This window comes from Phaseolus vulgaris, chromosome 4 (genome assembly GCF_051622355.1).
Source record: "Phaseolus vulgaris cultivar YP4 chromosome 4, ASM5162235v1, whole genome shotgun sequence".
Taxonomy (NCBI): domain Eukaryota; kingdom Viridiplantae; phylum Streptophyta; class Magnoliopsida; order Fabales; family Fabaceae; genus Phaseolus; species Phaseolus vulgaris.
Genome location: NC_143501.1, coordinates 40824261 through 40851978, shown reverse-complemented (window position 1 = coordinate 40851978; position 27718 = coordinate 40824261). Strand labels below are relative to the sequence as shown.

Below are 27718 nucleotides of genomic sequence, written 5' to 3'. Positions count from 1 at the left end.
ACTGGTGTTTGGAACCTCAATGTTGTATGAGGTATTTGAAAGATTGATTTTTGGTGTTCCATGGTTAATGGTTTTGGTTAATATTTGTGTCCATGTTTGGAAGTTATGGTGTGTTTTGCAAGTTTCTTGGTTTTTCTATCTCGCAGGTTCGGGTTGATGGTTTTGCTCTTGGGTTGCGATAAAGGAAAGTGTATTTGACTTATTATATTCGGTTTGACGTTGGACCTATATGGTGCATAAGTTTTGATAGATTGATGTGTGGTGTTTATGGTTACTGTTCTGTCCAGATTATGAAGTGGTAAAGTGCTTTTTGCATGTCTTTTGGTTTATGTATCCTCCTAGCAAGACCGATTTGTTGATGTAGGCACTTGGTTATTTGGAGCTTTTCAGCCTGCTGTCAAAGATCTTATTTAGTAGTTAGATTTTATGTCCTGTTTGAGGGTGTAGATTTTGATAGTTTGGGAGTTAGATATTGTTTTGATGTTGGAAAGGTTCTTGAATGTTATGAATTTTTAAATGTTATGTGATTGAATGATATGTTAAGGTAAGGGAAGCTAACTTTAACTTTCAATAGTACCCTAGGTTAGAATATATAAATGTGAAGGGGATGTGGTCCCAAGTTTCAATTTCTCTTGCAGAGATGTTATTTGATAAAATTGTTTGATTTTATGTTGTGTTAACATGTATAAATATTAGATTTTGATAGTTTGGGAGTTAGATATTGTTTTGATGTTGGAAAGGTTCTTGAATGTTATGAATTTTTAAATGTTATGTGATTCAACGATATGTATCATATATGAATGGTGAAAATTATATGAAATTGATGTCATGCATTTGGGATAATGTATGAGTTGTTGTTTGATGGTATATTAAGTATGAAAAGTCTATGTTTAACAGATATCCTCTAGCTTCACTGATGACCTAAGTCATATAGACTAAGATACCAGGTGGTGAGAAGCTGATGAGGGAGTTCATGCACACCGGGTCCCGTTGTAGACACTCGGTATTGGATGTTTAAACTTACTCTGATCCTTTATGTATGGATTAAATGTTAGTCTCTGGTAGGGACATACTTAATGAGTCTTCTGATCCTTTATGTATGGATTAAATGTTAGTCTTTGGTAGGGGCATACTTAATGAGTCTTCCGGAAGACGATGGATTCATGTGTAGTCACTGTGATTTAAATGAAATCAAAGCGTTATGAATCAAAATGAAATCCAATGATTGTGATTGAAAATAGATCCATGTGTTGTCTATATGAATGATGGAATTGGTATTGAAATTTTATATAACAACATTTAAATAAATGTTTATAAATTATTAGTTTGATTGGTTCTTTTTGCATGAATTAAATATGTTATGAAATTTCTTTTCATTAGGTTATCCTTGTTTTACTTATCATGTTGCGAACTGCGATGATTGTACTACATACATGAGCAGATAAGCATACAGGTGTCAGAGGGTCTTGAGGGCTTTAGGATATAGTTTTGAACCTTATATTGTAAATATTTGTATTTCCATAAGTCTTAATCATGTATTAGGAATATTTTGAAAAACTCCAAACTTGTATAGTAATAGTTGGATGTATTTTTGGGGTGTTACAAAAATAATTCATACTTTTAAATCATTGAAATTTTAAAAAATTCTCACACAATATTTCTAACTTTAATAAAACCAAATTATCAAAATAATCAAATAACTATATATCATATATTAAAAAATTTAGATGTGTTTCCTATTGTAATTTTTCACATCTCTTTTTATATAGATAAAAAATTTAGAACCTAAATACTTTTAAGAATGATTCTTAAATAGATTGCTTATTTTTTTATTACAAAATTTTTGTATTGTTAATTGGTAAATTTTAAAATATATTACAACACATATTGGAGCACGTGCAAAAAATATTTTCAACTTTCAACAATAAAATCAAATTATTTTTTGGATGATAATTTATAGGAATATAGTTATAATGATACCTGTTCTAAGTGAAATTTCCTTAATTCGTATGTCTTTGTTATGGATTTTACAGGTTAAGCAAAAGAAAAATTATTAACATCTAAATCCAAAATGATAAAAAAAATTGATAATCAGTAATAAGAGATATCTTAAAAGTAGAGTGAAGAAAATAATAATAAAAATATTTTATTCGCATATAAAAAAGATAATAAGAATTAAAATTGAATATAAATATAATGATAAGTGAATTATTAAATTTCTATATAGAAATTAAAAAATAAAAAATACAAGAAAGAGAGAGAAGAAAAAATAAATTATAGAGTTCTAAATTAGTAAGAATATTATATATTATCTGCAATACGGAATACATATGTAGAAAACAATATAAAGATAAAACCTGACAAGATAAGATTGTTGATATTAATTTAAATAATCTTTTAGTTTATACTACTGGAATTAAATTAATTTTTTTAAGATCTTAATTTTAACTTAAATATTTTCTTAAACAAAATTTACTAAAATCCTTTAACTTTTAAGTTTTATTGACTTTTGTTAGGTTATAAAATTTTTTTAAATATTGAATTTAGAATTTTATGTTTTGAGGTGTTTTGAATTTTTTTTTTATTAATTTAAAATTAAAATATTAGTAATTTAAAAATATTATCAGATTTAAATTGTAAAACAAATAATATTTTTCTCTTAAAATTTTCAACAGACACTGTAACAACTTTAAATTGTTTTAAATTGTCAGTATACCTTTTAGACAATATTTACTATTTGTGTAATATATATATATATATATATATATATATATATATATATAATATTCTTAATTTTATGGATTTTATTTAAAATGATAAAATATGTAATATAACAAAAGTTATATTTGATTAAGATATGTTAGAGGATCTGTTTAGATAAGATTTATTAAAAAAATTATCATATTTTTTAGTTATAAATACTTTTTAAGTCTCTCTTTTGTTGCACACTTTTAACATTCTCTTAAATTCAAATTTGGTGAGGTCATATCAATATTCTTTAAAGTTTTTCCTTAAGTCAAACACCATGGTTACATCACTTTGTGTTAATGGTTGTGGGTTCAATGGTTCTCCTACCAATAAGAACATTTGTTCAAAATGCTACAAAGATTATCTCAAAGAAAACAACGTCAAATCAAAGGGTTGTAAGGGTGTAGAGTGTGAAACGAATAACATGAATAACAAAAAAAATTATTTTGAGGTAACATCATGTATTTCTGAAAGTTCTACAAGTTCTATCATTGATGATATGACTTTTGTTTCTGATATGAGTAAGAAGAATGAGAGAAAGAGATGCAACAGTTGCAAGAAGAGGATTGGATTATTAGGGTTCCAATGTCGTTGTGAAGATGTTTTTTTGTGGATCACATAGATATCTAGAGATGCATGCATGCAAAATATATTGGAAGAAAATTGGTCGTGAAGTTTTGTTTAAAGAAAATCCTTTATGCATTAGTGATAAACTAAAACATAGAATTTAGAATTAATTTTTCTATTTTCTTTATTGTACTCCAATTCAACAATGAATCCTACCGGATTTATGATTAATTGAACTGAAATTCATCATTAATAGTAAATGTTGGTATTATGAATTAAAAAGTTAATATTCAATATTATGTCATTTAACCTATTGTTTTTCTCAACATTTTATTTTGGATAATCTCTAAATGAAAATTTGTTTGTCCATTTATTTTGTACATATATAAAACTAATGAAAAGCAAAATGACTTGAATGACGAAAATTTGTATAATAACGGCAGAAAGGTTTTTCTTCAATCTATTTGTATTATAAATAATAAGGAAAGTAATTATATTATAGTTTAAAGAACGTAATAAAAATAATTTTACATTTAATTTTTTTGATAAGTAAATATTTTCAATATTTAAAATATATTTTAGATTTGTGATAGATCAGTTTGAGATAAATAATTTAGGTGCGATATAATTTTATTTTAAACTAATATACATTGAAATTTAAAATAGATATAAATGTACTAGAAGTGATACATTGAAAAAAAAGTAAGAGTTTAGAAAAATTCTTAACGTTCACACTTAAAAGGTATTAATAAAAATTGTCATAAAATTGCTATTTAAAACCACTCTTGTTAAAAAAATATTTATGGTAATTCATTTTATAAAAATCACGCTATGCAACATGTATCATTGTAACACCCCATAATTTACATATAACTATTACAATAAAAGTTCTACCAGTTTCTATACAAACTTGGAGTTTTTCAAAAGCATTCCTAATACATGATTAGGATTTATAGAAATACAATTTACATATCCACAACTCAAAATAAGACTCTGAACCCTCTAAGGCTCTCCTGCACCTGTATGGTCATCTGCTCGTGTACATAGTACAGTCATTGCAGTTCAAACACAACAAGAAAAGCAAGGGTAAGCTAGTGAAAATAGAATTTTATAATATACACAATTAAATCAAAAGAGAAAACCAAATTACATGATCAATTTCTCAAATTATTCAACTTTCTTCAAATCTCAACAATAAACAATCACATAGATCTCATATGGATCTACACATCCAGAATATTCAACAAACAACGTCTTCCGGAAGACCCGTATTAAGTAAGTCCTACCAGAGACTAACACCTGATCCAAAGATTACCAGCGAATCCAACAGAAAGGATCAGGGTAAGTTCAATACAACCCAAGCCGTGCATCTCATATGTCACGGTGTGCATGAACTCCCCCATCAGCTTCTCACCACCTGATATCTTAGTCTATGTGACTTAGATCATCAGTGAAGCTCGGAGATCTCTGTTACCACATAGGCATCAATACTTAATACACAACAAACATCAGTCCATACATTATCCCAAATGTATGAATTCAATTTCATACCATTCTGTCATACAATATCATTCAAAAAGTGATCCACAATATTCAAAAGTCTATTTGACATAAAAAAATAACACTTTAATACTAAATCATCAAAATATAATATTTTTACAAATTTAAATAATATACAAATAAACAACCCAATATATATAACACACAACTTCCTTGCAAGAAAAATTGAATATTGGGACCACGTCCCTTCCGCATTCAGATCTTCTATCCTAGGGTGCTATAAAAAAATTAAATTTAGTTTCCCTTACCTCAATTGCTTGCTTTCCAAGCAACTTTTAGAATTTTATTCCCCACCGTTTGGATAAGCTTCAAGATTTACGGGCCTAATGCAAATTATCCAAACAGAACAAAAATTCAGTATATAATAGAATAAGTTGAGAGGATTAAACTTCTCAACTGACCCCACCAAGATTGATGACTAAATCCTAAGGAAAAACAGAGAACAAAGGATATTTAGAGTAAAAATGAACTTACTCTGTTTAAAAATCTGATCGGGTAGAAATGTTCCTTAACTCCTCAGCTACAACGTGGTATTATCAGATTCTAAAATAGATGAGGTATGGAGTGAGAAATTAAGACAAAAGATAGAAGGGAGAGATGGAGAGAGAAAGAAGAAAGAAAAATAATGGTGCTGTGAGAGGGGCACTGGTTCTGTTTTCTTAAAAAGAAAACCGCTGTCACAATCATCATATAAAAATAACATAAAAGAAAAAAAAATACGGTGGACTAGACCAAAGCCATGCAAAGAAAAAAAAATAAAGAAACTCACAAGAGTAATTTAAACAACTACATTGGGAGTTTAAACCAAAAAAGAAAAAAATGAAATAATGACCAGAAGGCAAACAAAAAAACTTTCTCTCCCCAAAGGTAACAAAGAGGAATGATTGAATGTCAATAATTCAATCATATTGACCGAGTTTGCATATAACATCCATAACAAAATCTGGTGGTAATCACACACCATTATTTTTCCTTAGGTTGACATGCTTTGGAGGTTTTCTTTTTGACTTTTACTCTAGTTTTAAGAGGACGTCTCGATCTCTTGGAGGCTTGTATTTGTTCCCCTTCTTAACTTAATGATTCATTTTTATCCATTTGTTTAGCCTAGAACTTAGAGGCAAAATTGACTTCTTTTAAAAAACATTAATCGAGGTAGATTCAACTATATTGTCAAAATGGTTGAACATGATTCATGAATCTCTTGATCATCACTTGAAAGAGATTGAAAACAATTTTGCAAGGTCAAATCATTAGAAACAAATTTGGATTCTCTTATTCAATAGTCATTTATGGGTCTAGAATGTATTTAGTTTGTCAAAAATACATTCAAGATTGTGGAATCCATAATGCAATTTTGGACCCTAAATGACTTTCAGATTTCATTATTTGAATTTTTTTTCATAAAGTGAATACACTATGAATTATGCAATTCATAAGACATTTTTGGATTCAAAATTGAATTCAAGATTGTACAATTCGAAATTTATTTAGGTTTTTTATAATTACATGATAAATTAGACAATTCATAACATAATTTTAAATATAAAAAATGTTATCGATTGTACAATCCAAAATAAATTCAGATTTTGAAAAAAAATAATTGGATTGTGCATTTTGAAAATATTGCAAACTAGTAATTTCATGGTAAAATTAACCCGTAGCAACAAATGGATTTTTTTTTAAAAATAAACTCTTTCCATAATAACACGGACGAGTTGGAATAATGGGATCAAATTTTGAGCATTATTACAGAAACTTAAGTATAATACATCAATTTATTACTACAAATTCAACTAGCCAAGGTAAACACACATAAAATAGACAAATGCATCCGTGTATTGTATAACTATCATTAATGTTATGTAATAAAATAATGAACACAAATCTCTTTATAATTTCTTATATGAGCACAAGTAATCAAAATGTTTCCACATATCATATATAATTATTTAGTTGGATCAAAATATACTTTGTTTTTAATATTTGTACATTATTTTTTAGTGATAGTCAATTCTTAAAAAATTTAACATTAATATATTATTATACACAATGAGATATAATTGATTATAAATTTAATATAATGTATTATATACTTATTTGTAATGTAAATTTTTTGAAGTTCTTATTTTAGGAAGGATTTTGCTTTGAAAATTAAAATTAAATTAATATGTATGTCAAAGATATAATGGTTATTTCATAACAAATTTCACTTTTTTATTTTTTTCTTCTTTCCAATCAAACACATACAAATATAATATATATATTTTTTTCATTTCTTCTCTATTTCAACTCATCCAAATAATCACATTTTATATTTTAATTCTCATTCATTTTCTCCTTTTAACTCTTTCTAAACAAATGGTATGTATTATATCTTTCTCTTAAAAATACTTATCATTTAAGTGACCGCAACAAAATAACACATATTTAAGAAAAGAATTTGTCAAGGCAAATATGAACTTAATCCTATATAAATATATATGTATAATCAAAATTTATAATAGGTAAACCAATATAGTTTTCTATTTTTTTTTTTACAGATTAATTTATTTTCAATATTAAGTCTTTTATTTACGTAACGTTGTGTCATTTTCTGAGTATACTTTGTGTATTTTTTTATGTTAATTACACTTTTGAATATTGTGGATCACTTTTTGAATGATATTGTATGACGGAATGGTATGGAATTGAATTCATACATTTTGGATAATGTATGGAATGATGTTTGTTGTGTATTAAGTATTGATGCTTATGTGGTAATAGAGATCTCCGAGCTTCACTGATGATCTAAGTCACATAGACTAAGATATCAGGTGGTGAGAAGCTGATGGGGGAGTTCATGCACACCGTGACATATGAGATGCACGGCTTGGGTTGTATTGAACTTACCCTGATCCTTTCTGTTGGATTCGCTGGTAATCTTTGGATCAGGTGTTAGTCTCTGGTAGGACTTACTTAATACGGGTCTTCTGGAAGACGTTGTTTGTTGAATATTTTGGATGTGTAGATCCATGTGAGATCTATGTGATTGTTTTATTGTTGAGATTTGAAGAAAATTGAATAATTTGATAAATTGATTATGTAATTTGGTTTTCTCTTTGGATTTAAGTGTGTATATTATAAAATTCTATTTTCAGTAGCTTACCCTTGCTTTTCTTGTTGTGTTTGAACTGTGATGACTGTACTATGTACACGAGCAGATTACCATACAGGTGCATGAGAGCTTTAGAGGTTTCAGAGTTTTATTTTGAGTTGTGCATATGTAAAAATTTGTATTTCTATAAATCCTAGTCATGTATTAGGAATGTTTTGAAAAACTTGTATAGAAACTGGTAAAACTTTTATTGTAATAGTTATATGTAAATTATGGAGTGTTACACTCTTCATTGCCTTTGATTATAAACATGTTAGCAGTTTCTTTCTTGTTCTAATTTGAGTAAATGAAAAAAAAAATAGTTGAAAATTGAATTCAAAAACATATTGAGCAGACAGAGTTTCTTTTAAAATCCCATTTAGTCGATTGCTGAAATAATAAGTTACGCGAAACATTTGGCTTCCCCAAGTGGCTATCATCACCAGATCATATTCACCTCCTATATACATTTTTTTATGCAAAATGACTTTTTTTTTATTAGTTTTACAATATTATTTTTATAAAATAAGTTTTCACAAAACTTGTTTGTATGATAATGAGTGAGTAATAATAATAAGTGGAAGAAATAATTATTAGTTTTATTTTTTATATTATATAAAAATTAAGTTATAATCAAAACTAATAATACATAAGTAAATTTGAATATTTATATTTAGATTTGCAATGAATAATTTATTATAATAAAATATAAATTAGTTATTGATAATTTATTTTAGGATTAATGAACTTAAATTTATAAATAAATATAAAATATGAAAGATTAAGTTGGCATATAAGACAATATTTTAAAATAAATTATCAGAGACTAATATAATGATTATGTTTTAGTTTTTATATATTAGATTACTAAATTAATTGGTTAAATTGGTTTCTGTATTATATGGATACTGAATTGGTTTCTATATAAGATAATCACTAAATTAGTTTTAGTTTCTATGTAGCTTGGTCACTGGTTTCTGTATAATATGGGAATTAAATTATTTTTTATATAATTGATTTTTATATAATAATAATTAAATTTGTTTGGGGATCCGAATAAAAATTACTTACCAAAATTTTAATTATTTATTTTATTAAATTTAAATTAGTTTAAAATTAAATTAAAGAATAATTATTTTAAAGACTAATAATTTAAGTTTTAAAATCAATTTTTCTTATAGTTTCTATACAAACAATAGATGGCAAATAGAGGCAAATGGGCCGCTGAAAAAAATGCAAAACGGTCTGTTTATTTCAATTTGGGCAATTTCTTCCTACACCTCTTCATTTTTTCTTCCTGTCTCCTACATCTTTCAAAAATATCGAAATAATCCTTTACAATTTTAGGTGTTTCTAGAATAGTGGTTTCATAAACAAGGGTATTTCTAGAATAAAAAATCTAGAAAACAAAAAAAATATTCTGAAACACCTTTTTCAAAACATTTTTTTCTGATTTTTGAATTGATAAATCCAAAATTCATAAAACATGTTCCAAAAAATATGTTCTGGAAATATTTCAGAAAGAATAATCCAGAAGTCATTTTTTAAAGGGGCAAAATAGTCTTGAATGATAGGGTGCAGGAAGAAATTTGTAGAGGTGCATGAAGAAGTTTCCTTCAATTTGTTAGACTTTTGGGCTTGCCTATATAACTCGATAAATTCTTCCTACACCCAATATTTTGAACCTACACCCAACATAATTTTAAAATTCCGAAAATACCCTTAATTCTGGAAATGAAAATCTGAAATTCAATAATACATTCTGGAAAAGTTTTTTTTTATTCCAGAAATAAAAATCCAGAAACAAAAATCAAAAACCCATTCCAGATAAGACATTTATAGTCTTTTTTACTGAAATTGGTGAAATGATATGATATAGGAAGGAATTGCCATATAACTCATAGCTTGCACATTTCAAGTGCAGGTTAGTCCACATAACTCACATATTTTCTTTCTGTATCCCATAATTTATTTCTATTGTTTCATTTTAAAATGTTTAGAATTTTTTTTTATGTACTCCTATAACCTGCAGATATTTTCAAAAAATTTTAAAATTATCCATTTCAAGTTCTACCATCTAAACTACAAATATGAATCATGCAATATAAAATATTGTACTATCTAAACCACAAATTCTAACTTTCAGACTCTATAATCCGGAAAGTTTCTAAACATCATTATAATTTCTTTTAACCATATCTCATTATGCATGTGTCGTGAGAATAATAATATAAGATCATTTATCTAATTTCTCTAAATAAAAAAAATTAACTTAATAAAAAAAATTATTCAAAATTCATATTTACAATTTTTATTTTTATTAATTAAAAAAAATACTTAAATATACTAGACATAACAATAAAATTAATCCGCAATTTCTAACTGGAATAGGCTAAAAATATGGGTCGGGTGCATTACTTAAAATGGTAACAACCAGCTCATGTTTTTTTTTTTATTGTTGTTAAAATTGGTTGAATTTATTTAATTATACTAACTATATTTTAAATTATTTTTTCAAAAAGTACTCTTCCTTGTAAATTTGACAACAAGAGTAAACTAATGTTATTAAAATATAATCTCAATTAATTGGACAATATTTTTCATGAATCAACTCAGTTATTTTTTTAGTATTATTTTTCCTTGGATTCTATTTTTTCAAAGGAAATGTCAATTAGTACCCTTATCTTTAAAAATGATTATTTTTATCAAAATGCAAACAGATACGCTTTTTATTTTTTTTAATGAATAATTTAATACTCTATTTGCTAGAGAATAGAAATGTTTAGGGTTTAGAAATGTAAATTAGATGAAAATAGAATAAACAACAAAATAAAGTAAAAAATAAAAGCTAAAAATAGGCTTTTGAAGAAAAATAAAGAAAGATGGATAAATAAGAAAACTATCATTTTAAAGTTAAATTTTAGAGAAGTAATTTAGTGAGTCTTAGAGTCTCTTTAGCAAAATTGGCTGATAAGTTATAAATAACAAACTAGTTTTTAATTAATAAGTTCTGGACTAATAAGATTATATTAAAAGAGTTTAGTAAATTAAGTGACAAATTAGTTTATGGATATAAATAATATAAATAAGTTTTATTATATAAATAAAATCTATATTTTTTTAGACAAAAAATTATCATATAATTATAATTTTATATTTTTAAGATAATTAAAATTCTGTTTTGAAATTTAGTATTTCTATTTATTTTTTAAAAGTTATATCGTTTTTTATTTAGACAAATCATTTTATATTAATGAATTGATGTAAAGAATAATAATAAAATTTAATCCTTTTTCATCTCAAATTAAGTTATTGTCGTATTAAATTTTTTTTCACATAACATCACGTAATAAAATATTAGTCACTTCAATTTATAATGTTAATTTTTAAATTTAAATTACATAAAAAATTAAATAATAATATAATAATGAATTATCTTTATAAATTTAAAATAAATTAAGATAATAAAAAATATTAAAATATAAAATAATAAAAATAAAATCAAATTATAATATAAAGCTACCTGAAATGTCTTCATCTTATAAATTAGAAACTTACCTAATTTTTTGTATTTTTTACATTAACTTATAATTCTACTAAAATAAAGTAGAAACTAAATTATAAATATTCTTATTTTATTAAAATTATATTTTCTTGACCTCTCTTATTGATATCCTATATTAATATTAATATAAATATTAATTTAAACGGACGAGCACTTTGGTCAAAGTAATAAAAACACATAGTCACTCTCCCACATAACACCTTCTGTGGTGGTTTCCACAGTCATCACTAATTTTTAAATTTATCACACTTCCATAGTCAACACACTTTTTTAAATGCTTCTCACTCTCTTTTCTATCTAATAATAGTTTCTTGAAGGAAAATTTATCTTTTATCAGTTATTTTTTTAACTTTAAGAAAAACATATCATTTTTCAATTATAATGTTACTTTTATTGTTGTCATGAGTTAAAATTTATTCAGAGAGAGAAAATTTAAAAGAATATAATAGATAACTGATTTAAAGTTATAATAAAATAAATAAATTAAATTAAATTTTATCTAGGAGAAACAACCCAATAAATGGTTTATTAATGAGGCACCAAAATTTACTTATTGCACACTTTTTCTGCCCCACAAAATTCACACTTCCCAATCGTAAGCTTCAAACACTATAGATAAGTTCAAACAAAAACAGCATATTCACAGAGCAAAAGCTCACCAGAAACTATGTTGAACAGTTATTTTTATCCTAATGTTTTAATTCCTTAAAAAAGTCCTTACTCTTATTTTCATCAATTGGTGCATTATTATTTTGATATCTAGTACAAATATGTTTTCTTTTAATTTTAAATTTTTTATGATAAAGAATATTAGAATAAATAAAGAAATTGATGTTCTAGAAAGAGACAATCGAGGATACGTTCATAAGCGCATTAATGATGTGATAAATGAAAGACTTTTACTCAAACAGAAAAACTGAAAAAAGAGGAAAAAAACACATAAAACATAAAATTATTTTGTTTCCGCAGTTCTCTTTTGGCATAAAATAAAAGATGAGACAATGATTCTCTAGAAGTCATCACCATCGTAACCAAGATCTTCCTCAACCTTCTCTGCCGCATCTTCAGCAATCTTATCTTCCAGATACTCAGCACCCTCCACAAGCGCGACTCCACCTAGAACCCCAGCGACCGCGCCCACAGCCAATCCCGCTCCCATACCCCCAAACTTACTCTTCTTCTTCTCCTCTTTCGGCGCGTACCCGTACGCGCTCCCCTGCCCATACGACGCCGTTTGCGGAGGTGCATTACTATACCCGTACCCACTCTGAGGTTGCGCACCATATCCCTGAGGTTGCGCACCATATCCCTGCGGTGGTGCACCATAACCCTGCGGTGGCTCACCATAACCCTGAGGTGGCGCACCATAGCCCTGCGGTGGCGCACCATAACCTTGCGGTGGAGCATTGTAAGGATACCCACTTGGCGGCGCACCGTACGAAGGGTACCCATAGCCCTGTGGAGCGGGAGAATAGTCCCGCACGCCGTAAGGCGGCGCTTGGTAGCCACCGGGTGGAGGATAGCGCGGCTCTCTGATGGTTACGCTAACTTCAACCTTCCCATGGGGTCTCCCCGATGGGCGCTTGAGCGTGAGAGTGCGGCCCACGCGCTCGCCCATTCCGCCATCGTCGAGAATCTCAGAGAGCTTGAGCCGAGCCGAGCCGATGAGCGGCTTGGTGTCTTCTTCCTCCGAGACGGCGTGAACGACATCGATGTGGAGCGTTTGATCTTCGAGAGGCTTCGCCGGTAACGGGACCACGAGCGTCTGATCCCAATTGGCGTCGGTGTCGCCGTTCTGATCGACGTGCGTGGAGAGCTTGTTGCTGGAGTCCACCCAAACAACGACGTACGGGCGGTTTGCGCCGTGGCGCCAGTTCACGTTCTTCAACCCGCGCGCTGATGAGAGTTTCAGTTCCACCTCATATCGAGAACCCATTTTTAACGTTGCAACTGTGAGTGATTTCGTTGACTCGTAGGTTTTGGTTCCGAACGGTAAGAGACTCCTACGGTTTTATAGGGAGAGTTTGTTTGGGTTCCTTCACTTTGCCCTTGCTTTCCTATTCAATTACGATTTTGCCATCCTGAGGGAAATTGACAAATGTAAATGTTCTTTGCTTCAGGCATGGTTGGTGGGGAATGTGCCAGAAAATGGTATCTTCAATAGGAAAGAAACAAACAAAAAAACTGGTTACTTTTAAATTAAGTTTCTAAAAAATATATATAATTATAGTATATAATTAATTGCTCTACTCTGTTTTAATTTAACGTACTTTGTTGAAATTATTAAATAACTCAGGAATAATTCATAACTTGCAAATTTTAAAAATAAATTAGGAAAATATGAATATATTAATTAAAAAATTAATTTTAAATTAAATATTTCATGAAAATATGTATTGTAAATATAATAGTTATAGGAAAAACTACAGTATAATATAAAATGAAATTTAAAACTTTAATTATTAATATAAAATAATGATAAAATAATAAATGAAAATAATCGATTATATTTAAATACAAATAATCGAGTACACCATTAAAAAATTAAAACTCGGGTTGTAGTCTATACCACATAAAAATATTTGGTTTGATTCTTAAACAACCTGTTTCTTAAGTATGTTTTCATTCTTATAAAATGTGTAAACTTTTATTTTTATTTATGTAAGCTTTTTTATTTCCATTATTTCAAAAATCTCATAACATTTATTTTCAAATAAATAAATGTATTATATTTCTTAAGTGTGACATTATATCACGATAAAAAAATTATTAAATAAAAATTAATTTTTTGAAAAAAAATAATTAGTTGTTATTTTGAAAAATTAGATATTATTTTAAAAATTAAAAAAAATTATTCATATTTGAATTAGTTTCTATTATTGATAAATTGTTTCTAAATTGATATTATTGATAAATTATTTCTAAATTGATGTTATAGTTGATTAGATATCAATTTAGAAACTAATCATCAATAATAAAAACTAATTTGAATATCAATAATTTTTTTAGTCTCTAAAATGGTATCAAATTTAGTCAATATAATAATAATTATTTATATTTTGTTTCTAAAATTTGGTTTCTAAAATTGGTGTCTATATTTAAGGGTTTTTTTAGTAGCTATCATAATATAAATATACATAAATAATTAACAAATTTTATATAATAATAAAAATTTAAATTTTCCATTTCATTTTTTAAAACTACAAATGTATATTATGTATGTGAGATTTGATTTTAATTTAATACACATATTTTAAAGCAAAGTCCAACAATATTGTAGTTTTGATTAAGTGTTTGTAGCAACAAAGTATAAAGTATGAAGATGTTTAATCTGAAGAAAAAAACTAAAAAAAAATATTAGATTATATAAAATGCAAATGTTTTATCTTATAGATCATATAACACGTTTTCACTTCGTCTAATAAATGAAATATTCAACTATAATAAGGGCAGACAAACTTTAAGCTTATGTTGTACTTAACAAAAATATGCTTAAAGCTTATTATTGTGTTAGAGGAAATGTATTCATCTTCTAACTACTCGGATTATGGATAACACACAAGTCTACATAAAGATCATTAGGGATACAAACTAAAAATTGTTTTATTTTAACAATCATCCAAATACAAATTTGTGTTAACTCGAGTTTAGCTATATGTCTTATACGATCCTTGTTTTTACTTCATTTTGAATAAAAAAAAACCTCTTTGACCTAATGTTGATAACTATTACTATCTTGGGATGTTACTTGAAGAAGTTATTGATCTTGGGATGTTACGATATTTCTATCTTTAGATTAACACTACAAGAAAATCATCAAATAGAAACCAATTTTTAGAAATCAAAATAATTAGTTGCAATAGTAACTGTTCTTACAAGGACCTAGAAACAAACTATCTTCGTCTTCCACCCGTTGACCTCTCGGCCTTCGCTTCCGGACTCCCTTCTCGGTGTGATCTTTCGGCTTACTTGTCCTTGGTTTGTATTTGGTTCGAAAATCTTTCACGTTTTATTGAATTGCTTGACGGACACTTCCCGGTCAACTTTAATTTACTCCATTTGATCTTTCGGTTTTTGGTCTCGGCTTCCTCTCACAGATGGGTGTGCGTACCTGAAAGGTGCTCCGATGCCAAAGTTAGATTCAGTTTTTCAAGATATTAAAATGAATTCAACCCCCTTACCTCTCAGGATGACCCTCTATTTATACTACTCTTTTATTGGGCCCAGAAGTTATTTGGGCCTTTTCTTTTTGTATTAAACATTTACTACACATACCTACATATTTGGGCCCAGTTTCATGGGCTTTTTCTTAATAATAATTTCCATTCTATTTTATTTCTTTCGTTATTTAGTTTACTTTCGGGTTGAGCTCTCGGCTTAGTACACCTTGCTTTCGGTCGGCTTAGTACACCTTGCTTTCGGTCGGCTTAGTACACCTTGCTTTCGGTCGGCTTAGTACACCTTGCTTTCGGTCCAATCTCTCGGCCCAGTACACTAAGCCCCCCAGGCATAAGGAGGTGTAGACGACGAAATGTCTATTAGAAGATAAAATGTTACCTCTTGTATTTTTTGGGGGGAAAATCAATTTTGAAAGAAAAGAGAGAAAAACTTGAATGGTGTATTAACTATGAAAAGACAAGCTGATGGGACCGCTTGACAGGACAAGCTGGAAGTGCCAACCATCGGATGTAAGTAAATCTGATGGTCACTATGCCATGACTCTTCAGATTTCACCACTCTTCCACCACTATAAATCTTCACTTCTATTCACCTTATTTCACAGTTTCTCCCTGCATTATATATTAAAGCTGAAGCAAATATTCGCGGAAGGTATAATGTCTTCATCAAGTTCTGTTTCCGTTTCTTCTGAGTTTACGGAATTTTCGAGCACGAGTAATGAATCTACTGGGAGAGTGATTGAGTCCAATAAGAATGCCAACCCTGCTTTGTCACCTGAAACGGTTTCGTGTCTGAATTCGTCAAGCAAGGATGGCGTAGATGTTGAGGTCGAGGAAAGAGAAGAAATGGCCGAACAAAAATTGAGCCTTCGGCGCGAGTACGAATGGGTTAATCCAAAAGTTCGGGAATATTTCTCTCGGTACCAATTTAGTTCAACCCTTCGTAACTTCCTTTCTAAAATTTATGTGTATTCTCCTGATGCCACTGAGGAAATCATTTCTTTTCGGCGAACTTGTGCCATTGATAATGTTTGCCATGGCCGTGAAGGCGACGAATACGAATTTTTTTATTTTTATGAATGTCTCTTTACTGATCTCCATATTCGGTTTCCGTTAAGTGAATTTCAGATGGGTGTCTTGCGTTTTCTTAATATTGCTCCTACCCAACTTCACCCCAATGGTTGGGCTTATATGCAAGCTTTCAGTGTTTTGTGTAGATACCTTTCTTTAATTCCGAGTCCGAAAACCTTTTTATATTATTATAGCTCTCGGCCCGGTAAGAAGCCTAGTTGGTTGTCCCTGATCAGTAAGACAAAAGTGTGTTTTCTTTCTCCATTTACTTCTTCGTATAAAAATTTCAAAGGAGGCTTCTTTAAAATTCTAATTGAGGAAACCGGGAGAAAGTACTTCTTTGATGGTGATATTCCAAAATTCCCTTTTTACTGGACCCATGCTCCTGTGAAATTCAACTCTTGTTCTTACCATTCGATGACTACCGAAGAGAAGCATGGTATTGCGGTTCTAGGTCACTTCTCCCATAAGATTCCAACTCGTGCTCTGCTTCGGCTATACGTTTCTCGTAAACCCCAAAAGGATTTCATGGGTATGTGATTCTTTCGGATTTTCTCTTTTAGTAATAATAGAATTTTAACTTTGCTGAATCTGTTGGTGATGTCCAGGTTTAATGGCGGCCACAAAACCGAAGGATCGTGCTTATTTCTCTAAGCTGTTTAATCAGGCTGGAGGTTCAACTCCTCGTTTTGAGAATGAAGCTCCAGGAACAGAAAATGAAGTTGTTGAGCCTACCCCTCGCTTAGAGGTTGAAATAGCCGCGGACGCCGGAATAGGACCTTCTAGAAAGAGTAGGAAACGAGACAAGAATAATAGAAGGTCACACTCCTCTAAAAAGCATCGTCATGGTTCTGGGAGTTCTTCTCAATCGCTTTTTGAAACAATGTTCACATCGTCCACACGCTTTTCAGACTTTGTTGACTGCAACCTTGATTCCTCTGCTCGGGATATGTTCAAAGTGGTTTCTGTTCCTTCTCTAGCTGATTCAATGTTTGAATTGACTAGCCGTGCTTTTTTGATTAGTGAAGCGATAAAGGAAAAAACAAAGAGCCATGTTACTTCTGCTGAATTTGAGAAATTGAAGAGGGAAGCAGCTGAATCGAATGAGAAAATCGCGTTACTAAATTCTCAAATTGATGAACTTTCTGCGATTAATAACCGACAAGAAACTGAGAAAGAAAAATTGAAGAGTGAAAATGTCAAGCTCTCGGCCCAAACTTTGGCACTTAACTCGGAGAATCAAGAATTGAAGGGAGACGTTGCTAAACTCACTGCTGCGAAGAAAATCGATGCTGAAGGCATTTCTCAATTGGAAGCGGAAGTGAACAAGTTAAAGTTGAGAGTTGGTGAAGCTGAGAGTTTTGTTATCCAACAACACCAGTTGGGTTTTGAGAAAGCTCTTCAACAAGCCGAATACTTCTACAAGATCTCGTTAGATGCCGGTAACTTTGATGTCGGCAAAGACTTCTATAAGGGCGAATTAATTCCAGTTAGTGATATTCCTTATGACGGATCTCCAGAAGATGAGAGGGAAAATGAAGGATGAAAAATGAATGACGAGGCCGAATAGTAATCTAATTAGGATGTTTTTTGTTTTTTGTAATAGCTCCGAGTAAAAACTTTCGGACTTTTTAGGACGTTTTGTCTCTGTAGTAACAGGAATTTTGGATATACGGCATCAAATTATATGATAATATTTGGTTTACTTCGTGTCTATTTTACTTGATCGGTTCCAGCTATTTATTATCTTAATTTCATACGATAAATGTATTCTGTTTAATCGAACAAGAACGGGCGATCGGCCATTTAATTGTGATCTTTAAGCGAACAACTAAGGATAGGTGGCCAGCTTACTTGCGATGTTAATCAAGCAAATTTGGTAAACGTCCGGCCGGCACTTGCAATGTTACGTTCAGCCAATATTTGCGATGTTAATCAAGCAAATTTGGTGAGCGTTCGGCCGGCACTTGCGATGTTACGTTCGGCCAATATTTGCGATGTTAATCAAGCAAATTTGGTGAGCGTTCGGCCGTCACTTGCGATGTTACGTTCAGCCAATATTTGCGATGTTAATCAAGCAAATTTGGTGAGCGTTCGGCCGGCACTTGCGATGTTACGTTCAGCCAATATTTGCGATGTTAATCAAGCAAATTTGGTGAGCGTTCGGCCGGCACTTGAGATGTTACGTTCGGCCAATATTTGCGATGTTAATCAAGCAAATTTGGTGAGCGTTCGGCCGGCACTTGCGATGTTACGTTCAGCCAATATTTGCGATGTTAATCAAGCAAATTTGGTGAGCGTTCGGCCGGCACTTGAGATGTTACGTTCGGCCAATATTTGCGATGTTAATCAAGCAAATTTGGTGAGCGTTCGGCCGGCACTTGCGATGTTACGTTCAGCCAATATTTGCGATGTTAATCAAGCAAATTTGGTGAGCGTTCGGCCGGCACTTGAGATGTTACGTTCGGCCAATATTTGCGATGTTAATCAAGCAAATTTGGTGAGCGTTCGGCCGGCACTCGCGATGTTAATCGAGCAAGCGGGCAACCGTTCTTTCAGGAAGGAGTTCACCTGGAGTGAAAGCATCCAAGACCGAGAGTTTCTAGTTAACACTTAGAACTTTCAACAAAAGATCTTAATATACAATAGTTAGTGTTCTTAAATACAAGCTTTAACTGAAATAAAATTTTAAGTGACTCATATTCCAAGTTCTGGGTATTAGCTTTTCGTCTAACGTTTCCAACCTATAGGCTCCATTCTTCAAGTTTTCTTTTACTCTGAACGGTCCCTCCCAGTTTGGTGCTAACTTCCCTTGTGCTGGATCTTTTCTTGCATCAGTTCTCATTCTCCATACCAAATCTCCTTCACTAAAAGTTCTCGGTTTTACCTTCGCATTGAACCTCTTACATGCTCTTCTTTTTACTGCTTCTTCTCTGATTTTGGCTTTCTCTCGAAGTTCTTCAATCAAATCTAATTCTGCCTTTAAACATTCATTGTTAACACTCCAATCTTCTATTTGGCTTCGTAATGTTGGTTCAGTGACCTCTATGGGCAACATAGCATCTGTTCCATATGTGAGATTAAATGGTGTTTCTCCAGTTGATGTCTGCGGTGTGCATCTATATGCCCACAATATTTCAGGTAACTTCTCGGCCCACAACCCTTTCGCACTTCCCAATCTTCTCTTTAGTTGACTGAGAATGACTTTGTTAGCTGATTCTGCTTGCCCATTTGTTTGCGGATGTTCAACTGAGGTAGTTGTAGACTTGATTCCCAAATCCGCATAGAATTCCAGAAGCTTTTTATCAGTGAACTGTCGGCCATTGTCAGTTATAATAGAATGTGGAATACCGAATCTACAAATTATATTCTTCCACACAAATGTTTGAACTTGTTGAGCTGTTATTTTTGTCAATGCTTCAGCTTCTATCCATTTTGTGAAATAATCAACCGCAACAATTATGAATTTTGTTTGTCCTCGGCCTAAAGGGAATGGGCCGAGGATATCCATTCCCCATTTAGCGAATGGCCAGGGAGAAGCAATGCTTTGCAACTCTTGTGATGGTATATGGTTGAGGCTTCCAAATTCCTGACACTTCTTACAGGTTTTAACGTATTGATTGCAATCTTCACGTATTGTCGGCCAATAATATCCGGCACGACAGATTCGTGTTGCCATTGTTCGCGCACCACAGTGCAATCCACATAGTCCTTCATGAAGTTCTCGGATTACATGTTCAGCTTGCTCATGAGAAAGACACTTTAACAAAGGAGTTGAAAACCCTCTCTTGTACAGTTCATCCCCTATGAGGATAAAATTAGCGACTTTTCTAGCCATTCTAACATCAATTTCAATTCCTTGTTCTTGATTGTTAATCACTTCTTTGTATGATCGAATCCAATCATCTTTCTCTGTGGTAACAATCAAACATTCTTCCACTCCAACTGTCGGATTGTGCAAGGTTTGTTGTAAAATGGAGTTGTGCTGAGGTTGTCTTCGTTGACTTGCCAACTTGGATAGAGAATCTGCTTTTGTGTTTTGTTCTCTCGGAATATGTATGATCTCGGCTGTGATAAAGTTTTCCATAATGCTTAAGACTTTGTGATAATACCTTAATAATAAAGGATCTCTTACCTGGTATTCACCTTTCATATGTCCCACCATTAATTGAGAATCACTCCGGCATATAACATTTTGTGCACCCATGTCTTTGGCTAAAACCAATCCTGCAATTAAAGCCTCATACTCGGCTTGATTATTTGAAGTTTTGAATTCAAATTTCAGAGTCATTTCCAAATGAAAGTTCCCTGGTCCTTCTAGCACGATTCCTGCCCCACTCCCTTTCTTGCTGGATGATCCGTCAACAAATACAATCCACGCTTCATGATCGGCTTCCATTGTCGGCATTTGGATAATAAAGTCTGCTAATGCTTGTGCTTTGATTGCTCCTCGCGGCTCATATTTGATTCCAAATTCTGACAACTCTACTGACCATGCTACCATTCTTCCCGCAAGTTCAGGTTTTCTTAATACTTTGGCTATCGGGCAATCGGTTCTGACAATAACCTGATGATTCTGAAAGTATGGCCGGAGTCGCCTTGCTGTGTATACAAGTGTTAAGGCAATTTTTTCAACCCGTTGGTATCTGGTTTCGGCGCTCTGGAGAACTCTGCTCACGAAGTATATAGGCTTTTGTTCTGGATTTTCTTGTATCAAGGCTGCTCCTATGGCTTCGTGAGAAGTGGCAAGGTAGACAATGATAGGCAGAGTTGACATAGGTTTGACCAGGATGGGAGGTTTAGCTATCGTCTCTTTAATCGTTGCAAAAGCTTGCTCGCATTGTTCATTCCACGTGAACGTTTCGGCCTTCCTCAACAACTTCACTATCGGTTTGGACTTCTCGGCAAGTATTGGCAAAAACCTTGCCAATGCATTTAACCTTCCTATTAACCTCTGAACTTCTTTCAAATTCATCGGATTCCTCATATTCATTATTGCTTCACATTTATCTGGATTTGCCTCAATTCCTCTGTTAGTCAACATGAAGCCGAGAAACTTCCCACCTTTGACTCCAAAAACGCATTTTTCTGGATTCAATCGCAAGTTATACTTCCTTATCTGTGCAAATATTTCTTCAAGATCTTTCACATGGTTATCTACCGCATGAGACTTGACAATCATATCATCCACATACACTTCCATATTCTTTCCAATTTGTTTTTTAAACACCATATCCATTAATCTTTGATATGTTGCTCCGGCATTTTTCAAACCGAAAGGCATGACCTGATAGCAATAGTTTGCCATATCGGTAGTGAATGCAGTCTTCGGGATGTCAGGTTTATACATTTGTATTTGATTGTAACCGGAATAAGCATCCAAGAAACTCATCATGGCTTGACCAGATGCCCCATCAACCAACCTGTCAATACTCGACAAAGGATAGGAATCTTTCGGACATGCCTTGTTCAAATCTGTATAATCAGTACACATTCGCCACTTTCCGTTTGCCTTCTTGACGAGAACTACATTTGCTAACCAAGTCGTATATTGGATTTCTTTAATGAAACCCGCCTGTAACAATTTTTCAGTTTCTTCAAGAGCAGCTTTTCGTCTTTCCTCTCCCAACTTCCTTCGTTTTTGAGCTATCGGTCTTGCTTCTCGGCAAACAGATAATTTGTGAGAAATGATGTTATGATCAATTCCCGGTATGTCTGATGCCTTCCAGGCGAACAAATCTTTGTTCATTCTTATTACTGCCACTAAGTCATCAATCATTTCTTCGGGCATACTACCCCCAACATATGTACATTGCGTTTCATCTTCGCCTAATTGAACCGATGTAATTTCTTCTCTTGGCTCTATCCTTTCATCATCATTCATTCTGGGATCCAAGTCCACCATTGCAACCATGTTTCTTGCTTCCATACTTCCGGTCGCCACTCTCGGCTCTTGGACCATCTTCAATCCGGTCGCATAACACTCTTTGGCTGCTTTTTGATCGACATATATGGTTGCTATGTCTCCCCGTTCAGTTGGAAATTTCATTGCCAAAAGTGGCATCGACACTATAGCTCCCAACTTATTCAACGAAGATCTTCCTAACAAGGCATTATAGGAAGTACGAGTATCTACCACCAGGTATCTGATTGTAATTGTTTTCGTTGCATTTCCTCTACCAAAGGTCGTCGGCAAATCAATATATCCTTTGGTGTCAACCTTTTCACCTGAAAACCCAATTATTTGCTCCTTCAAAAGAACCATGTCCTGTTCTTTCAAATGTAATTTTTTGAAGGTTTCCCAGAACAGAATATCGACTGAGCTCCCTTGATCTACTAGAGTTTTCATTACCGCGTACCTGGCAATTTCAATTGTTATCACCATTGGGTCTCGTTGATCAGGATCAATATCTTGGAAATCTTCATCAGTAAATAACACAGGTGGCAAACTTCTTCTTTTGAAAACATAATTCACAGTCATGGCACCTCTCAAATATTTCTTTCCTATCGTATTATATGTTTCCTTTTCCGGAAAACCTCCAGAGATGGTATTAATGAACCCCCTGACTGGCCTTCCCAAACTGCGTTGTCGGCTCCTTCTCTCTTGAGAACGGAGGTGGCTTCCTTCACTTCTTAGATCTCTTTTTTCGTCTCTTCCTCCTCTTCTCTCCTTTCGATCGTTTTGTATATCAGTCGTTCTTCCAAATTTTTCTCCTCTACTCCTGACATCTTGTTCTGGACTTTGACTAGCCTTCATTCTTCCGACTCTAACAAAGCGTTTTAATTGCCCTGTCTGAATCAACTCTTCAATTCGGTCTTTCAGCGCTATGCATTCTTCAGTGTGATGGCCATGATTTTTATGGTACTGGCAACGTTTGCTATGGTCAGCTCGATCTGGGGTTCGTGCTTTCCTTGGTGGCGGTATTACTTCAGTTGCCATCGCCTCTTGAAGTATTCGGGTTCGAGTTGTGCTCAATGGTGTGTATTGTTGAAACTTTCGGCCACGGGGTTCCTCTCTGAAACGTCTGCTTTGATATCCTGCCTCTCTTTCATTTGTTTTCTTCTCGTTCTTCACGTCCATCCTTGCCTGATTCCTAAAGTCCCTTAACTCCTCCATCTGCATGAACTTTGCTGCGCGCCGTCTTAATTCATCAAGGCTTACGGCTGGTTTTTTGCATAAGCTATCGGCAAATGGTCCCGGTCTCAAGGCAGTTATCATATGATGCATAGAAACTTCCGGACTGAGGTTTCTAATACTTAAAGCCATCCTTCCAAAGCGTTCCATAAAAGCTCGCAGTGACTCATTCTGTTCTTGTCTTATGTTTACGAGAGCTATAGATGTTAAGTGATGTGGTCTACTTGTAGCGAATTGAGCTCCAAACTTTTCTATCAAAGTGTCAAAACAATCAACAGATAAGGGTGGTAGCCGGGTAAACCAGCTCAGAGCCGCTCCTTTCAAGGTAGTTGGGAAAACCCTACATAGAATGGCGTCGTTCCACGTGTACAGACTTATTTGAGTTGTGTATATTGCAACATGTTCATCTGGATCTGTGCTCCCATCATACTTCTCTATTGTTAGACTCTTCCAATTGTCAGGTAATGGGGTCTCTATTATAGTCTCAGAAAACGGGTGTCTTCTGACTGGCGTTTCCACAGCGACACTGGAAGTCTCAGGTATCTTCCTTTGTGTAACCCCGAAACTCTCTTCCTTGTTCTCTCTTTCATTAACAAAGTTTCTCGGGGAAGTATTTAACGCTGTTTCTCCATTCAATCTTTGTCTCATGTAAGCATTCTCAGCTCTCAACATGCTCAACTCCTCTTCATTACTCTTCTTCAGTGTCTCAAATTCCTCTTGCAATTGCATTAACATGGCCATAGTCATGGCGTTCTGACAATCTTCTTGTTCTCTAGAATGTTCTCCTCTTTCGCTCATTTTGTTTCTCGGCCCCACGGTGGGCGCCAAAATGTTCTTACAAGGACCTACAAACAAACTATCTTCGTCTTCCACCTGTTGACCTCTCGGCCTTCGCTTCCGGACTCCCTTCTCGGTGTGATCTTTCGGCTTACTTGTCCTTGGTTTGTATTTGATTCGAAAATCTTTCACGTTTTATTGAATTGCTTGACGGACACTTCCCGGTCAACTTTAATTTACTCCATTTGATCTTTCGGTTTTTGGTCTCGGCTTCCTCTCACAAATGGGTGTGCGTACCTGAAAGGTGCTCCGATGCCAAAGTTAGATTCAGTTTTTCAAGATATTAAAATGAATTCAACCCCCTTACCTCTCAGGATGACCCTCTATTTATACTACTCTTTTATTGGGCCCAGAAGTTATTTGGGCCTTTTCTTTTTGTATTAAACATTTACTACACATACCTACATATTTGGGCCCAGTTTCATGGGCTTTTGCTTAATAATAATTTCCATTCTATTTTATTTCTTTCGTTATTTAGTTTACTTTCGGGTTGAGCTCTCGGCTTAGTACACCTTGCTTTCGGTCGGCTTAGTACACCTTGCTTTCGGTCCAATCTCTCGGCCCAGTACAGTAACTAAATTAGATACCATTTTAGAAACTAAAAAAAAAATTGATTTCTAAATTAGTTTCTATTATTGTTAAATAGTTTCTAAATTGGTATCTAATTAGCTACCAAGTTTTAACTATCAAAAGGTTGTATGGATGTAAAGTGTGAAACAAATAACATAAATAACAAAAAAAAATTATTTGAGGAGTTAACAACATGTACTTCTGAAAGTTCTACAAGTTCTATCATTGAAGATATGACTTTTATTTCTTATGTGAGTAAGAAGAATGAGAGAAATAGATGAAAGAGTTGCAAGAAGAAGATTGAGTTATTAGGGTTCCAATATTGTTGTGGATATGCTCTTTGTGGAACAAAGGTATCCAGAGATGCATGCATGCAAAATAGATTGAAAGGGAATTGGTCGTGAAGTTTTGATTAAACAAAATCCTTTATGCATTAGTGATAAGTTAAAACATTGAATTTAGGATTAATTTTTCCGTTTTCATTATTGTCCTCCATTTTCACCATGAATTATATAGGATTTAAGATTAATTGGTTGAAATTCATCTTTAAGTGTAAATATTGGTATTATGAATTAAAAGTTAATATTCACTATCATGTCATTTATCTTATTGTTTTTCTGTAAATTTTATTTTGGATAATCTCATTATGAAAATTTTGTTTGCCCATTTGTTTTGTACACATAAACTATTGAAAAACAAAATGGCATCAATGAGATAAATTTATATAAGAATGACAAAAAAAATTTCTTCAAAATCAATTTATGTTAATAAGGAAAGTAATATAAATTATATTATAGTTTAAAGAATGTAATAAAAATAATATTACAATTTAATATTTTGATAAGTAAATATTTTCAATCTATAAAATATATTTTAGATATATGTTAAATAGTTTAAGATAAATAATTTATGTTGCGATATAATTTTATCATTAATGAAAAATATATTTTTTATGACGATTAATAAACTTTTCTATTTCAGTTTTAGATCTGTCATAGATACATGCGACATAAAAAGTTAGTATTTTCTATGTTGGTTGTATAATCGTCATAAAAAATTTATTTTTCTATGTCGAGATTAAAAGAGTTGTCATAAAATGTGTTATTTTGTATGACAAACAATATTTTAACCTTATAAAATGTGTCATTTTTTATGATAGATAACTTTTTATGTCCCATCATAACGAAAACTTATTATGTCGGTTTATTTTATAATTCACATAATAAGTTTTTTTCATAATTACAAATATACACCTTGTTAATTATTATGATAGGTAGATAACAACCGTCATAAAAACCTTTTATCTCGCACTGGTGTTTTTTCTCTCTCTATATTTACTATGGCGTCGGGAAGCAGAGCGTTCACGTCGAAAAGGCGCGGTGGTCGTGGTTCCGTTCGTAAACCACCTATTAGGTATAATGATTTTACAACGTTTTTCTTCTCAAACTTTTCCAGTGGCTTTGGAGAAATAGATATGTTAAAAATCTTCCATAGATGGGCAAGGGTGAAAGAAGTTTTCATTTCACGTAGACTTAACAAGTGGGGAAAAAGATTCGGGTTCGTGAGGATTTTTGACGTGAGAAATGTGGGGAAGCTGGAGAGGGAGCTTGACCAGTTATACATAGGGAATACAAAACTCTTCGTGAACATCCCAAAATACCGTCGTCATCAACAGGAGCTTCCCTGGGGGGAGAGAAAGGTGTCTAGTTATCCGAACATGGAGAGGCTTGTATACGAGAAGGAGTAAAAAAATATCAACGAAAACATGCCTAAGAAAGGGAAGGAGGTATGGGTGGAGAAGAGTGAGAAAAAATCTTTTGCGGATGCTGTTAGAGGGCATGCATGAAGGGATTGGAAGGGACCAACTTTTAATACACAGATACTGACCCTGCCATGGATGGTAAGGAGTGCAGTAGGTAAATACAATGCTGGTCTGGACTTTGAACAATTGGTAGAAGAATTTGTTAGCGGAGGAATGACCATGGTTAAAGTGAGATCTATGGGGGGACAACCTAGCTCTCCTAACACCTAGGGAAGGTGAAAACATGGAGGAGTTGATAAAGTTAAACAGAGAGTGGTTCGATAGCATTTTTGTGAGCATTGAGCCATAAACTGAGTCACGGGTAGCAAGTCACAAAGAAGTTTGGGTGAGGTGTTATGGCTTACCGATATCTCTCTGGAACAAAAACTAGTGCTAGATGAAGCAGCAAACCTGATTTCTATTGACAAAGCAACATCATAACCTGCCATCTATATAAAACAACTGATATTAACCTGCCATTTCTCAGTTTGTCAAGTCTATACAAATTGCTGCTAAGTTTCTTCATCAAGGCATGTGTACTGGGTACAAGAAT

General features: G+C 32.5%; 2 protein-coding genes, 1 long non-coding RNA gene and 1 pseudogene across 3 annotated transcripts; 1 reads left to right on the top strand and 3 right to left on the bottom strand.

Moving 5' to 3' along the window:
* Positions 1-3025: 3025 nt before the first annotated feature.
* Positions 3026-3479, top strand: LOC150028070 (putative zinc finger A20 and AN1 domain-containing stress-associated protein 8; annotated as a pseudogene).
* Positions 3480-4161: 682 nt separating this feature from the next.
* Positions 4162-5557, bottom strand: LOC150028069 (uncharacterized). The gene is made up of 3 exons (XR_016520646.1): positions 5350-5557; positions 5124-5198; positions 4162-4346 (listed from the first exon to the last, which is right to left on the bottom strand). It is a non-coding gene; the product is annotated as an uncharacterized LOC150028069 (long non-coding RNA).
* Positions 5558-12430: 6873 nt separating this feature from the next.
* Positions 12431-13571, bottom strand: LOC137837596 (uncharacterized). The gene has a single exon (XM_068646625.2). It carries the CDS (start codon positions 13507-13509, stop codon positions 12583-12585), a length of 927 nt encoding a protein of 308 aa, XP_068502726.1. The 5' UTR covers positions 13510-13571; the 3' UTR covers positions 12431-12582.
* A 9338-nt stretch (positions 13572-22909) lies between these two features.
* LOC150028068 (uncharacterized) lies at positions 22910-24704 on the bottom strand. Its single transcript, XM_090301034.1, has 2 exons — positions 23043-24704; positions 22910-22924 (listed from the first exon to the last, which is right to left on the bottom strand). The coding sequence occupies exons 1-2, from the start codon at positions 24702-24704 to the stop codon at positions 22910-22912; spliced, it is 1677 nt and encodes a 558-aa protein (XP_090157160.1).
* Between the last annotated feature and the right edge of the window lie 3014 nt (positions 24705-27718).

Bases quoted from the DNA above. Each gene is read 5' to 3' on its own strand.
- LOC137837596 (XM_068646625.2), bottom strand. From the start codon at position 13,509: ATGGGTTCTCGATATGAGGTGGAACTGAAACTCTCATCAGCGCGCGGG.
- LOC150028068 (XM_090301034.1), bottom strand. From the start codon at position 24,704: ATGACTATGGCCATGTTAATGCAATTGCAAGAGGAATTTGAGACACTG.